At 48.6% G+C, this 13,539-nt stretch overlaps 1 protein-coding gene across 8 annotated transcripts in view; it reads left to right on the forward strand.

Moving 5' to 3' along the window:
• PRRC2B (proline rich coiled-coil 2B) overlaps positions 1 to 13,539 on the forward strand; it is a 1,218,749-nt gene that overhangs the window by 700,823 nt on the left and 504,387 nt on the right. For all 8 annotated transcript variants that reach the window (XM_069609284.1, XM_069609287.1, XM_069609286.1 and 5 more), the window contains exon 11: positions 1,676 to 3,536. In XM_069609284.1, the coding sequence (XP_069465385.1) occupies positions 1,676 to 3,536 (1,861 nt within the window). The remainder of the gene's footprint in view (positions 1 to 1,675; positions 3,537 to 13,539) is intronic.

The raw sequence follows: 13,539 nt of genomic DNA on the forward strand, positions 1-13,539 counted from the left end.
TACTCTGTTCCCTCTCCCCTCATGACTCCATCTCCTCTTCACTCTCCTCACTTGGCTGGCTCTCCTTTCACTCCCAACTCAAATTCAACTTCCTCTGTCTCGTATTCAAATCCCCTCAAGATCTTGCCCCTCCTTACCTCTCCTCCCTCCTCCCATTCTATTCCCTCTGCTGATCACTGCCTACTCACTGTCCCACCCGCACCTTGTGCCCCTTCCCGCTCCTTCCATCTCCTGGCCCCACTCCACTGGAATTATCTCCCTCTCCGCTCCACCACCTCTTATTCATCCTTCCGCTGCTACTTAAAGACCCACCTTCGTCAATCTCCCTCTTGACGGCTCTCTACCACTTCCTCACCTGCTTTACTCTTCTCTGGTCTATTCTAATTATCTCAGAAAATGTTTCTGCATATTGTTCTTGGTTTTTTTGACTCGTGATTTGTATTATATTGCTTCTTATGTATTGTTTCATTTAAAGTGCTTTGGTGTAAAGCGCATTTAAAATGTAATAAAATACAAATACAAAATGTGTGTACTGCTGTGTATTCTTTATTCATGAGCATGTGAATCCATGCCAGAACCCATGCTGGAGAAGGAACAATTTACTTACCTGGAACTGTTGTTGTCCAGCATGGGTCTGGCATGGATTCTTATGCGAACCCTCCAGCCTACCCCTCTGCGGTTGTTCTCTTGGTCCTACTGCCACTTTTCATGCTACCAAATCTGAAGATGGCTGCCAGAGGAGGGGCTTGGGTAGAGGGCAGTCATTGGCTGGGGGCAGTATGACCCAGAGACCAGTGGTTGGTTGTTAGGAGAAAGACAGTTCAGAAGTGAAACTGATTTTTTTCTTTACCGAGGATTCCCAGCCTGACGATGGGGAATATTCATGAGAATGTGAATCCATGCCAGACCCATTGCAGGAGAGCAGTTAAAGGTAAGTAACTTGTTCCATATAATCCGAGCCAACCACTAAATTGCAGACTGTGGTTCTAAGCACATACCAGCAACAAAGATTACTGGTTAAGTTATACTTGTTGTACCTGCAAGTATATGTGAACATTACCATTTACCTACAAAAGTAGATGCAATACATATACAACTGTAATTGTGTGTGCCCTTTGTTATATCCAAACACTTACACGATTTGTCAGTCCACACACTTTTCAAGAAGTCTTTGTGGCTTGAACTAACTAGATTAGTTAAGAACACTTGGCCGGCATCAGGCACCTGCTTAGATCAGGGTACTTGACCATGGGACTTGAACAGATGTCTTGCATAATTATGCCCAATAAGGAGGATGTCTTTTGGGAGTTGGTTGGAGCGATTTTGAGTAGGTTGGTATTGAGTTGTTAGCTTGATGTTTTTGCTGGTATCTGATATCTCTGGTTCCTTATTTACACAGCTGTTAGCCAATAGTCTAATGTCCAGCCAGTATTATAAATCATGTTGTGTCCTGAAGAGTGTTGAATTAACTGCTTAATGGGTTTAGCAATACTTGGATCCAGAGTGAAGAATGAGTGCCAGTCTAGCATAGTTTCATATTTGAATTGTAACAAGGCTCTTTACTGTGCCTCATCTCATTGCTTATTGCTAGGAATGTTTCATTGTAATTTGTTATGTTTACAATATTGCAATAAAATGGGACTCCTGTCGCTGAAATGTATGTGTTTTTCTGCAGGAATGGATGGGATTGCAGAGGACTGCCACTACCAAGGTCTGCAGAAATGGGTGATCTAAGGCGTGGCTCTGATGCAAGGGCATTCGCTGATGCACGACTTGTCTCAGACAACCGTCACAGCTCTGATGTGCGAATTTCCTCAGATGCCCGTTCCAGAGTGGATGTGCGTCTTGCTTCGGAAGGGCGTCCCAGCCAGGATGTGCGTCTAGCTTCGGAAGGGCGTCCCAGCCAGGATGTGCGTCTTGCTTCGGAAGGGCGTCTAGCTTCGGAAGGGCGTCCCAGCCAGGATGTGCGTCTTGCTTTGGAAGGGCGTCCCAACCAGAATGTGCGCCTTGCTTCGGATGGGCGTCCCAGCCAGGATGTGCGCCTTGCTTCGGATGGGCGTCCCAGCCAGGATGTGCGCCTTGCTTCGGATGGGCGTCCCAGCCAGGATGTGCGCCTTGCTTCGGATGGGCGTCCCAGCCAGGATGTGCGCCTTGCTTCGGATGGGCGTCCCAGCCAGGATGTGCGCCTTGCTTCGGATGGGCGTCCCAGCCAGGATGTGCGCCTTGCTTCGGATGGGCGTCCCAGCCAGGATGTGCGGCTCGCCTCGGATGGGCGTCCCAGCCAGGATGTGCGGCTCGCCTCGGAGGGCCGTCCCAGCCAGGATATGCGGCTCGCCTCGGAGGGCCGTCCCAGCCAGGATGTGCGGCTCACCTCGGAGGGCCGTCCCAGCCAGGATGTGCGGCTCGCCTCGGAGGGCCGTCCCAGCCAGGATGTGCGGCTCGCCTCGGAGGGCCGTCCCAGCCAGGATGTGCGGCTCGGCCTACAAGCACGTCTTGTGTCAAATGGCCATCTAGACTCAGAATCCCATCATGTCTCAGATGTTCGGCTCTGCCCGGATACCAGACTTGCCTCTGATTCCCACCTTAACTCAGATGGACGTCTTGGCTTGGATACTCGGCTTGTCTCAGATGTCCGTCTCAACTCAGATGTACGATTAGCCTGCGATAACCGTCTTGGCTCTGGTACACGACATGTCTCAGACTCTAGAATTGGCTCCGATTCCCGTCTCAATCCTGATGCTAGACTTATTTCAGATACCCGTCTTTGCACTGATGCACGACTTGTATCAGAATCTCATATAAACACTGAAGCACGACATTCTTCAGATGGCCATATCAGCTTGGATGTGCGACCTGTCCCGGATGCCCGTGTGGGCACCAGTGCACGAATTGTCTCTGATGTTTTCCTCAGCTCTGATGCGCACCTTGCTACTTGTCCCAGTCTTGGTAGTGATGCACGTCATGGCCATGATGAACACCTGTGTCCTGACTCCAGACTTGCTTCTGATGCCCGCCTTTCCCCCGACTTGCGACTTGCTTCTGATGCCCGCCTTTGCCCAGACTCCCGGCTTGCTTCTGATGTGCACCTTTGCCCTGATGTCCGGGTCAGCCCGGAAGCACGGGTTGTTTCTGCACGTCATGGTCCTGATGCTCATCTCGGAACTGATACAAGACTACTTTCAGATGTTTGCCCTGGGTCTGAAGCACAACTTATGCCGGACTCTAATCTTTGCTCTGAAGTTGGACTTGTCGCTGATGCCCGTCACATCTCTGATGTCCAACAAGTTTCTGATACCCATAACGGTGCAGATTCTCGACTTGTCCCAGATGCACGTCTTAGCTTAGATACACATCTTGTCCCTGATCTCTGTCTTGGCAATGATACTCGCCTTAATATGGACATCAGTCTCATCCCAGAGGAAGGACGAATGTGGCCAAGTCCAGCTGGCTTGCCCCCGTTGCGCAAGGTGCAAGAACCCCCTCAGCAGCAAGGTGCTAAGAAGCCAACCAACTGGCCAGTTTCGTCAGAGCCGCAGGTAAGCAAGCCTGGTTTTATTTATGTAACAACAAAGGTGTTTATCTTAAGTGCATGGCTGTAAAGGGAGCAATCCAAGCATGTAGTTGCACTTGTGGGGGGACAGTATACAGTACTCCAGCTGCTTTTTAAAAATGTTTAATAGTTGGAAGGTATTAAAAATGTACTGGTTAAGTAAATTATTTAGGTGTTCAGCAATGTAGCCAGGTGTAATCCTGAAACATCTTGAACTCTGTTCAAAAGTAACTTGGGGAAAATCATAAGGGAGCCGTAAGGCTATTATTTAAAGCTGGAAGGATAGTGATTTTTTTAAATGTGAAAAGCTTCAAATGTATGCTCTTGCTTTGGCTCTCAAGACTGTGTATGCTTATCATAGGGAATTGGATCGATCCATCATTCGTTGGATCTGGAATATTTTTGCTCATTGACAAAACCAGTGTTTGGCAAGATTGCATGCTCCTTGTGGGAGACTGCACCATCCTTGTCCTCTTGGCAATAGTTAACCCAACCTTTGGTGTAAGCATGTACTGCACAAGTTGGTAGAGTGAATGAGCAGTCAGGCTTATCTCATGAAGGGTCAATGTGAGCTGTAGGGTTGCAACGTAGTTTCACAATGACAAGTATAACACTTGCACTCAAGGTTTCTTGATTCAACAATTATTTATTAAAGTTAGTTCAGTAAGCCTTCTTTAGAAGGGAGCTCTATTTAACACTTAAATATCAATCAAAATATACTCTGTTTCAATGAATCCGATACCCATTTAGGATGGCACACATACTTCCTACACCATGAGGTGACTTCAATAATTAGGACACTGTGGACATTGCTACATCACTGGTACTTTTAGAGCAATACAGAGTTTGGTATTGAAAGGAAAAGGTTAGGGAAGGAAACGATGGTAAACCTGTTTCTCAAACAGGTAAGCACTTTTGAACCTCCAAATTAACCCTTTCCCAGCTATAAAAGTAAAGAATGTATGACTTTTTGGAGGGACAGATCGAAACACAGTCCGAGATTAGAAGAGTCTTCAGGGAGCCAGAACAGCCAATGTCACTTGAGCAAAGTCTAGGGGAGCTGAGGCACCTCTTAAAGGTAAATAAAAAGTCTTGCACAATGTTTTAGAGCGCTTTGGAGAAAATGAAATCACTGTTGGGCCACAAGCTGGGAGGCTTGTGATGGGCAAAGCTGCAAGCAACTCTGCAAAAGGAAACAAATGCAGGTCTCAACTAAGAGCAAGCAAGTTGCACAGCAAGAGGCAAGCATCCCTTAGTTTACAGTACCTTAGGTCTGAAGAAATTGATTCCAGCTGTCTTCTGTTCCTGTTGTAGTATGGCAGATCCTGTTTTTCCTGGCCCTCATTTGTAGGGACAAGAGGGATGACGTCTGGGAACTCCTGCACTACGATTCGGAGGCAGCAATGGGCAAAGTTCAGATCAGCAGCACTTTGCGGTTTCAGCTTCTCGCGAATAGCACCACAGCGGTTTTAAGATAACTGGTGGGGTTTCCTTGCTTCTGAGGTCCAACACTCTGTTGAGGTGGCTCAGGCTTGATTAGTCCTGTTTCGAGGGAGTCCGGAGGATCTCCCTAGAGCTCAGGTCCGACTTAAAAACTATGCACTCGATTCTGGTGTTCCCCTCCCTGGCACTCTGTTCCTGCAGCAGCTAATGGAAGTACAGCCAGCAACAAGATGATCTCCAGACAAGTTTGTTTTGGGGTCGATTGGTCCCACCAACCCAAGGGAAGAAGTTGTCCTCTGCATGGCTTCTCTAGTCAAGGCGAAATCGTAGCTTCAGCACTGCAGCAGGGCTTCACCGGGCAAACCAATGGTCCAGGAGTTGCAGCAAGCGGCTCTTCCAAGCTCTTCTTCGGATTCCTTCGTTCAGTGGTCGACTCAGCCTTCCAAGCAAAAAGCTTTGCCTTTCATGCAGGTTTCTCCCATTCATTCGCAGCCTAGCTGTCAATCACACAGCAGGGTGGCTGTCCTCCAAGGACAGCCAGCCGGCCAATCACCTTTGGGTGCATTCCTGTAACCAAGGGGATTAGCACAGGGAGTTTCGGGCACCTCCCTCCCTTCCTGCCCTGCCTGACACGCTGGAGCCCGAGGCGGGCTTCGCCAGTGAACCCCGCCAAAGACTAAACAAAAAAAGGGACCAAACCTGGTTTGGCGCACAGAGTAAATCTCAAGAAGAACCTTGCCAACAAGAAATGGTGAAAAAGACCGGGCCATTTTGACAAAATGGGCACCCATGGGTGCTTTACTGCAGCTGCAATTGCAACCCGCGGTAGAAACACACAATGGTAGGAATAAGTAAACCACTGCCACCGGCCATTAAGTGTAGAAAGGGTAACATACAAGTTTTACATGAAAAACTAGACAAAGGGGATACCAAGTAACCCCTCAGTATCCTATTGTAAGATGGTGTGTGCGCTGGGTCTAGAAAGGTAGAAAATGTAAGTAAAGTCAGTTTCACTTTACTGCTCTTGGGGACAGTCGTTTTCACCAAGAGAAGGTATTTAAACCTTTGGGTAATCTAAGAGACTTCCATGTGTCACTGCACTGAAGGTGTTGTGTGTCATAATGTAAATATGTCTTTGGAGTTTGTCAGACTCCAAAGTCAAAAGAAACACGGTCCAAATCACAGAAAAATACATGAGAGAGTGGGAAAAAGATCTTGCTCTCTAAAGTAGTTGGATTCCCTTGTAGTAGATTTGAAAGGCGTGATTCAGACGGTTTCTGTACGGTTTGTTAGGAAGGATTTAATCCATAGTAAGTGGCAACTGTCTCCTCTCGCTCTGTACGCCTCAGGCCAAGCCTGCCCCCACATTGCCACCCATCTTCTCACTCATTCGACCATGAAGCGTGTCACTTGAGGCTTTCGCCGCCTCTTTCTCTTCCCCCTTCCAGCACCTCTGGCTGACTCTCACTCTGAAGCAACCCTTTCCATGCTCCACTCTCCTATATCCGATACTCTTGATGCACTTGCCGCTGTCAGGAGGATCCGCATGAGACCTAAAGCCAAGTGCAATTCCTGGTACGACTCGGATCGCGTCACCCTTAAACGCAAGTGTAGGGTGGCTGACGGGAAATGGTTGGCATCTTGTACATCCTCTGGCATACTGGCCTGCTGCCTGCTCCAAAGGCAATATTGGCTCTGTCCTCACTAAGAAGAGAGCTCGCATACAAGTCCGTGTTTCTGTGGCATCGAACAACTCAGCCAAACTCTTTGAAAATCTGCAAGGAGCTGGCCAATCCTGCTGCAGTCTCCATCTCTCCTGGTCCTTCCCAGGCCCTGGCTTCTCACTTCATCTCTAAAACCCAGGTCATCCTCTCCACCCTCTCTGCTTCTCCCTCCATTCTCTCCCCTTCCAACGGCCCCCCTGCGGTCACCCCATCCCTTCCCTGCTTTCCCCCATTCTCCCCCAACGAGGTTTCTAGACAAGTATGATCTATGAAAACCTCATCAAAACAAGTTCTTCCCTGTTCTTCCAAAACCATCAAGGACCACATTGACACCTTTGTTCCAGCCTTGGCTGACCTTTGCAACCTCTCTTTCAACTCTGGAACCTCCCCTTGAAGCATTCTTGTGCACCCTCTTCTCAAGAAGCTCTCAGCCGTCCCCTCCTTTCCGGCTAATTATCACCCGATCGCCATCACTCCTTTCCTGGGCAAACTCCTGGAAAAGCTGGCCATCTCCCAGCTTAATCTCCATACTGATTCTGTTGGTTGTCTCCATGACAATCAGCCTGGCTTCAGAGCAGCCAGAAGCCTGGCAAATGCTCTCCTGGACCTCTGTGAAGACCTGCTCCGTAACCTCGACTCTTTACGTCCCTTTTTTCCTCATCCTACTTGCTCTCGCCTCGGCCTTCGACACAGGCAACTATGCCATCCGACTCAATTGGCTCTGTGATAACCTGGGTATCACAGATCAGGCTCTGGCCTGGTTGACTTCTTTCCTCTCTGACCGACCCTCCCAGGTCCAACTTCGGTCTTTCCCCTCTCTCTACACTTGCAGTGTTCCCTGGGTGTCTAACCTTTCCCCCTGGTTGTCTCGCCCACCGCATTGCTGTGTTCCAACTTCCAGTGCTATGCAGATGACACCCAGCTTGTCTTCCCTCTGCCGCCTTCTCTCATTCCTGATTGTCTGCAATCGAAGAATGGTGCGCCACCAACGATCTCTACCTGAATGCCAGCAAGACGTAGATCCTCCTTATCAGCACGCCTACACCTCTTTCCTTGCACTCTGGCCAGCCTCCCTTGGCACTCTTTCTGCTCCCATCTGCGTGGCTAAGAACCTTGGGTTATCTTTGATTCTACTCTTTTAGGGATGATTGTATGCAGTACCCTTTGGGTGCACTACAATACCCCTGACCACCTGGCAATAGGAACCCAACCTTTTGTATAAGTCTGTACTACACAGGTTGGTAGCGTGATAAGCAGCCAGGCTTATCTCAAGAGGGGTCAATGTAAGCAGTAGGGGAGTAAGAGATTCACAGGGACAAGTATTCAAATAAACTCTTACACAAAAGGTTTCTTGATTAAACAATTATTAATGTATTGAACAGTCAGTTTGAGTAAGCCTTCTTCAGAAGGGGCAATATAATAAACACAAATCCACTCCAAAATACACTTAGTTTCTCTAAATCAGCAAGTACCCATTGGGGATGGCACACACACTTCCTACACCCTCAGGTGACTTAAATAGCTAGGACACCGTGGACATTAATATATTACGGTTGCATTTAGAGTAATACTTGGAATATGTTAAAGACAAGGATTATCAGAACACAAGAAGAGCTCACACAAATGTTCTGAAGCAGGTAAGTGCTTTTGGTAACCCCCAATGCAAATTAAGTTAACCCCTTCCTGTAAGGAAGACAAACAACAAAAGCCAGATGGAAGAAGTCCTTCAGGGTGCCAGGCTAAAGACAATTGGACAAAAGTCTAAGTGAGCTGAAGCAATTCTTGCAGGTAGGTAAAAGTCTTGCACAATGTTTTAGAAGAAGTCTTTGTAGAAAAGAAGAAATCAAAGTATGGCCACAAGCTAATTATGCTTGTGTGGTGTAAAGAAACTGTTAGCAACTCTACAGAAGCAACCAAGACAGGTCTCCACTGAGAACAAGCGAGGCTACACAACAAGAGGCAGGTTCTCTTAGACTTTACAGTACCTTTGGTTAGAAGAAATGGTATCAGCTGGCTTCTGTTCCTGTGCAGCTCTGCAGATCTTGTGTTCCTGGGCCTCAGTCGTGGGGACAAGAGGGAGGATGTCTGGAAGACTCCTGCACTGAATGGGACAGTCGGCGACAGAAAAGGACCCACTTCTGTTCAGTGTCACTTTGTGGTTTCAGCTCCTTGTGTCTTTGCAAATAGCACCACCGCAGACGTTTGGCTGTTGAGGTGGGCTTTCCTTGCATCTGGGTCCAGCACTCCATTGAGGTGGCTCATGCTCGATCAGTCCTGCTTCCTTGGAGTCCGTAGGATCTTCCTGGAGCTCTTGGCCAACTTAAAAAGCAACACACATGATCTGGTGGTCCTCTCCCTGGCTCTTTTCGGTTCTGGCAACAACTGCAGTGGAAATAGAACCAGCTTCGAGAGGCTGTCCTGGTGGCTTATTTTGGAGTTGATTGGTCCCACCAACTGAAGGGGGAAAAGTCTTCCTTGCAGGGCTTTTATAGTCGAGGCGAATTCAGAGCTTCAGCACAGCAGCAGGGCTTCATCGGGCAAACCAACGGTCCAGGAGTTGCAGCAGGCGTTGCTTCCAAGTTCTTCTTCGGATTCCTTCGTCCAGTGGTCGACTCTGCCTTCCAAGCCAAAAAGCCTCACCTTTTTATGCAGGTTTCTTCCATTCATTCCAGCCTAGCTGCCAGTCACCCAGCAGGGTGGCTGCCCTTGCTGGACAGCCAGCTGGCCGAACACCTTTGGGTGTATTTCAGTAACCAGGGGGATTAAGCACAGGGAGTTTCGGGCACTTCCCTCACTTCCTGCCCCCGCCAGACATACTGGTGAATCCCGCAAAAGACCAAACGAAAAAAGGGACCAAACCTGGTTTGGCGCGCAGAGTAAATCTCAAGTAGGACATTTCCACAAAGAAATGGTGAAAAGAGAAGACCGGGGCCATTTTGACAAAAACTGCACCCTTGTGTGCTTTACTGAAGCTGCGAACGCAGCCCGCGGTAACAGCATACCACAGTCATTAAAAGTAAACCACTGCCATCAGCCATTAATCGAGGAAAGGGTCGCATAAAATTGTTACTTGAGAAACTAGATAAAGGGGATACTAAGTAACCCCTCCAGCACTCTATTGTAAAATAGTGTGTGCTGGGTCTAAAAAGCTACAAATGTAAGTAAAGTCAATTTCACTTCACTGCTCTTGGAAACAGTAGTTTATCCAAGAGATGGTATTTAAACCTTTGGGAAATTTGAAAGACTTCCTTGTGCCGCTGGACTGAAGGTGCTGTGTGGTACAATGTCAAAGATTATGCCTATGGAGTCTGTCAGACGCCACAACCAAAAGAAATGGTGTTCAAATCACATGAAATACACAATCGAGTGAGAAAAAAAGTCTCGCTCTATCCAGGTAAAAAATTAGTCCTCCAAAATCCAGCAAAGGCGCTGGGGGACTCTAAGGTAGAGAGGAATTGGCACATATCTGAGAATTCTCCCTAACACACACTTCTTCTCTCCTCAAATCTCTGATTTCTCTAAGAAGTCAAAATACCAAATCCACCGCCTCAGTGTTGTTCTTCCTTTACTCTCATTCCCCCAGAAGCTCACGGTCTCAAGAGCTCTGGTCCTCTGTAGACTTGACTACTGTAACAGCCTCTTTTTAAATCTGCCTGCCTCTACTCTCCGTCCTTTCCAGCTCATCCAGAACAGGACTGAGACTTGTCCTTGGTCTCAAGTGCTGGCATCATCTCTCCAGCACTGAAATCTCTCCATTGGCTCCCTGTGGCTGCAAGAATCAAATACAAGACCCTTTGCATTGTCCACAAGTCCTTCTGCATCCTGGGACCGAAATATCTCCAGCTTTCTCTTCTGACGTATCTCCTTACTCAAGTTCTTCACTCTTCCACCTGCAACTCCATGAGGGTTGTTGGGGAGAATTCCCAGAAATGTGCCAATTCCCTCTACCTTAGAGACCCCCAGCAAATTTGCTCGATTTTTGAGGACTTCATTTTTTTAACCTGGAGAGAAGGAGACCCTTTTTCCCACTCATGTATTTTAATGTGATTTTTCTTTTTACTCCATGTTTCTTTTGGCTGGGGAGTCTGACGAACTCCATAGGTATCATCTTTTACGTTGTGGCACACTGCACCTTTAGTGCAGTGACACAGGGAAGTCTTCCAGATTTCCCCACGGTTTAAATACCTTCTCTGGGATAAACTACGGTTTCCCAGAGCAGTAAAGTGAAATTGACTTTACTTACATTTCTAACTTTCTAAACCCAGCACACACTACCTTACAATAGGGTGCTGGAGGGGTTACTTAGTATCCACTTTGTCTAGCTTCTCATGTAAAAATATGTCTGTTAATCTGTTTAGAATCACATGCTGTGCATATGGTCCGACATCCAGTGGTAACCGCGGAGGATTGCATCTTGTCTTTCGAGAATCTAAAGGGGACGTTGACATGGGCATGCATGTAACACTATCCCTACGTGACGTGTAGTGTACCGAAGATCCCTCACGTGTCGAGGTCCCTCAGATTGCTTTTTTCCGCCCAGCATACTGGTCGCCTTGATGGAGAGCTCGTAAAACATACTTATTGTCCTGTCGAATAATTATATAAAATATTCATATCACCCTATCTGTCCCTGATTTCGACAGCTGTTAGACTTCCACTGAAGACCTTCAAGAACTCAACGGACGGTGATCCAGTCGGCGCTGCCGACCACGTGGCCTGGCCTTCCGCCGGCCTATACAGTAGGGAGAGTGGGGTCGGGGTGGACATTTCTATACAAATTGAGAATGCCTTTCCTTTTCCTTCCTCTTTCCCTTTCGGTCTTCATCACTCTACCCATCCTCAGCTATGGAGAGGACTACATTTAGGTTTTGCCCTTATTGTAGGAGAACATTCCCTTGGAAAGATAGGCATAGACAGTGTAACCAGTGCTTGCCGCTCGATCACAAGGAGGAAGGATGCGCGGATTGTAAGCTCCTCTGCCCTTAGACATCAAATGAGCGTAGAGTCAAGCGATGGGTGGCCTACGGTATGTTGAAGGCCACATTTTCTCCCGCAGCCACCGAATGTGACGACAGCGAGAGTGATGATCATACCAGCGAACCGAAGGTTGTTGACCTTTCGACGGAACGCTTGCGTTCTGCATAGTCTGTCCCCGGCCCCGTTAGGCACGTCTTGGGCACTGCTATGGGGAAGTCACACCCCGCGACAAAGATGAACATGTACACAGCACAAAGCATACAACCCCAAGTCATTCTTCGGCCAGGTCGAAGAAGACTTCTGCGCCAACGGGTACACCGGAAGTTCCGGTGGCACCCGCCGACCGTCTGAATCGGCAGCCCTCCCTGCAGCCGCAAATGCGCCTAGCGACCGGGCAATTGAAAACAAAAGGGCGCTACCCCTAATATATCAGGTTCCGTCGAGACGCATCGCTGTAAGGCGTCCGGTGACGATAGGGTTCCTGTTTGGCAAAAAAAGGCAGTCGCTGAAGATAAGGCCCTGGCGCCGCTGAAAAAGGCAGCCGCTGAGGACAAGGCCCAGGCACCGGAGAAGAGGACCCCCTCGCAATCGCAGGCTGAAGCTGCGCACCTCCCGACCGCAGAGGATGTCGCCGACCTCTTAGCTAGGATTGTTGCTGCCGATTCTCAGAAGCGGCAACCCAGGGATGCGCCGAGTGTCATGATGCCTACCCCAGGAGCACCAGGCCAGGCCCAGCACCCCCGGGAGTAAAAGCCCAGCGGCCCCTTATTAGGGGCTCTTTGGACTCTGTCCTGGCGCCAGGCTCATAAAGGAAGGTGTTTTGTGCACTTACCTGATGCAGACCATGCTGCAAGATTCAGGCCTCCCTGAGACCTGAAAGGGACTATTTTTTCTTTGGGACTATTTTGCCACTCGGGCGTGGCCAGGGAAGGATACTTACCTGGAACTACTTTGGGGGCTATTTAAGCCACGCCCAGACAGTAGCTCACGCTTGGCGTTGTTCTGCATCCAAGCAGCTGAACGCTCAACGTGTCTGCTCCTGCATCTGGTCTCCAGCCACGCCCGCCTCGATCCTGGAACACCTGTAAGGAAAGAAGAGAAGAGAAAGGTGAAAACCAAGAATTTTATCAAACTTCTTACCTGCATCCGGAACCTTCACGCCAGCGTTCCTGTTCCTGAGAAAAGACTCATTTAAATACACTGCGTTGCTCGCTGCAGCGCCGCGCTTCACTCACCTGTCCTCTGGAGTTCTTCTGGCTCGACCGCGACTGTCTGCACCGGTCGCCACATCTCTGCGCCTAGGGGAGAGAAGAAGAGACAAAAGGTGAGCAGAAGGAACATATGAGGAAATCCTAATTTTCCGCCATAACACTTACCAGTCTTCTGTTGGTAGCCCATTCCTCATTTCGGGTCGGCGCCGCTTCGTTGGCAGGTACCGCACCCCAGCCCCTATGGGGAAAGGACAAAAGACATTACTGGAGGAATATAAAGACATTAAGAGGGATCGCCTCCATCGCGAACTCACCTGAGTTTACCATCGGCAATTCAATCCCTTAACGCATAGCCTTCATTCTGCACCTGAAATAAAGGACAGATCACAGGTTAGGAAGGCAACAGAAAAGGAGGCTCAACACTTGAACTTTTGTAATCTTCATACTTACGGCGTTCCGCTCGGAAAAGTCGAGTGGATTTTGCCAGCGCCATTCTGAAAACCAGTGAAGTAACTGGACTAACACGCGCCCCTGCACCAGAAGCAGGATGGAGAGTTCATCCTTTCAAACCATAAGGTGAGCTTCAACCAGGGATTTCGGAGGAAGTTAAAGAACGAAGGGAGGAAGGGGGGAG

This window comes from Ambystoma mexicanum, chromosome 8 (assembly GCF_040938575.1).
Source record: "Ambystoma mexicanum isolate Mex_15411 chromosome 8, UKY_AmexF1_1, whole genome shotgun sequence".
Lineage (NCBI taxonomy): Eukaryota > Metazoa > Chordata > Amphibia > Caudata > Ambystomatidae > Ambystoma > Ambystoma mexicanum.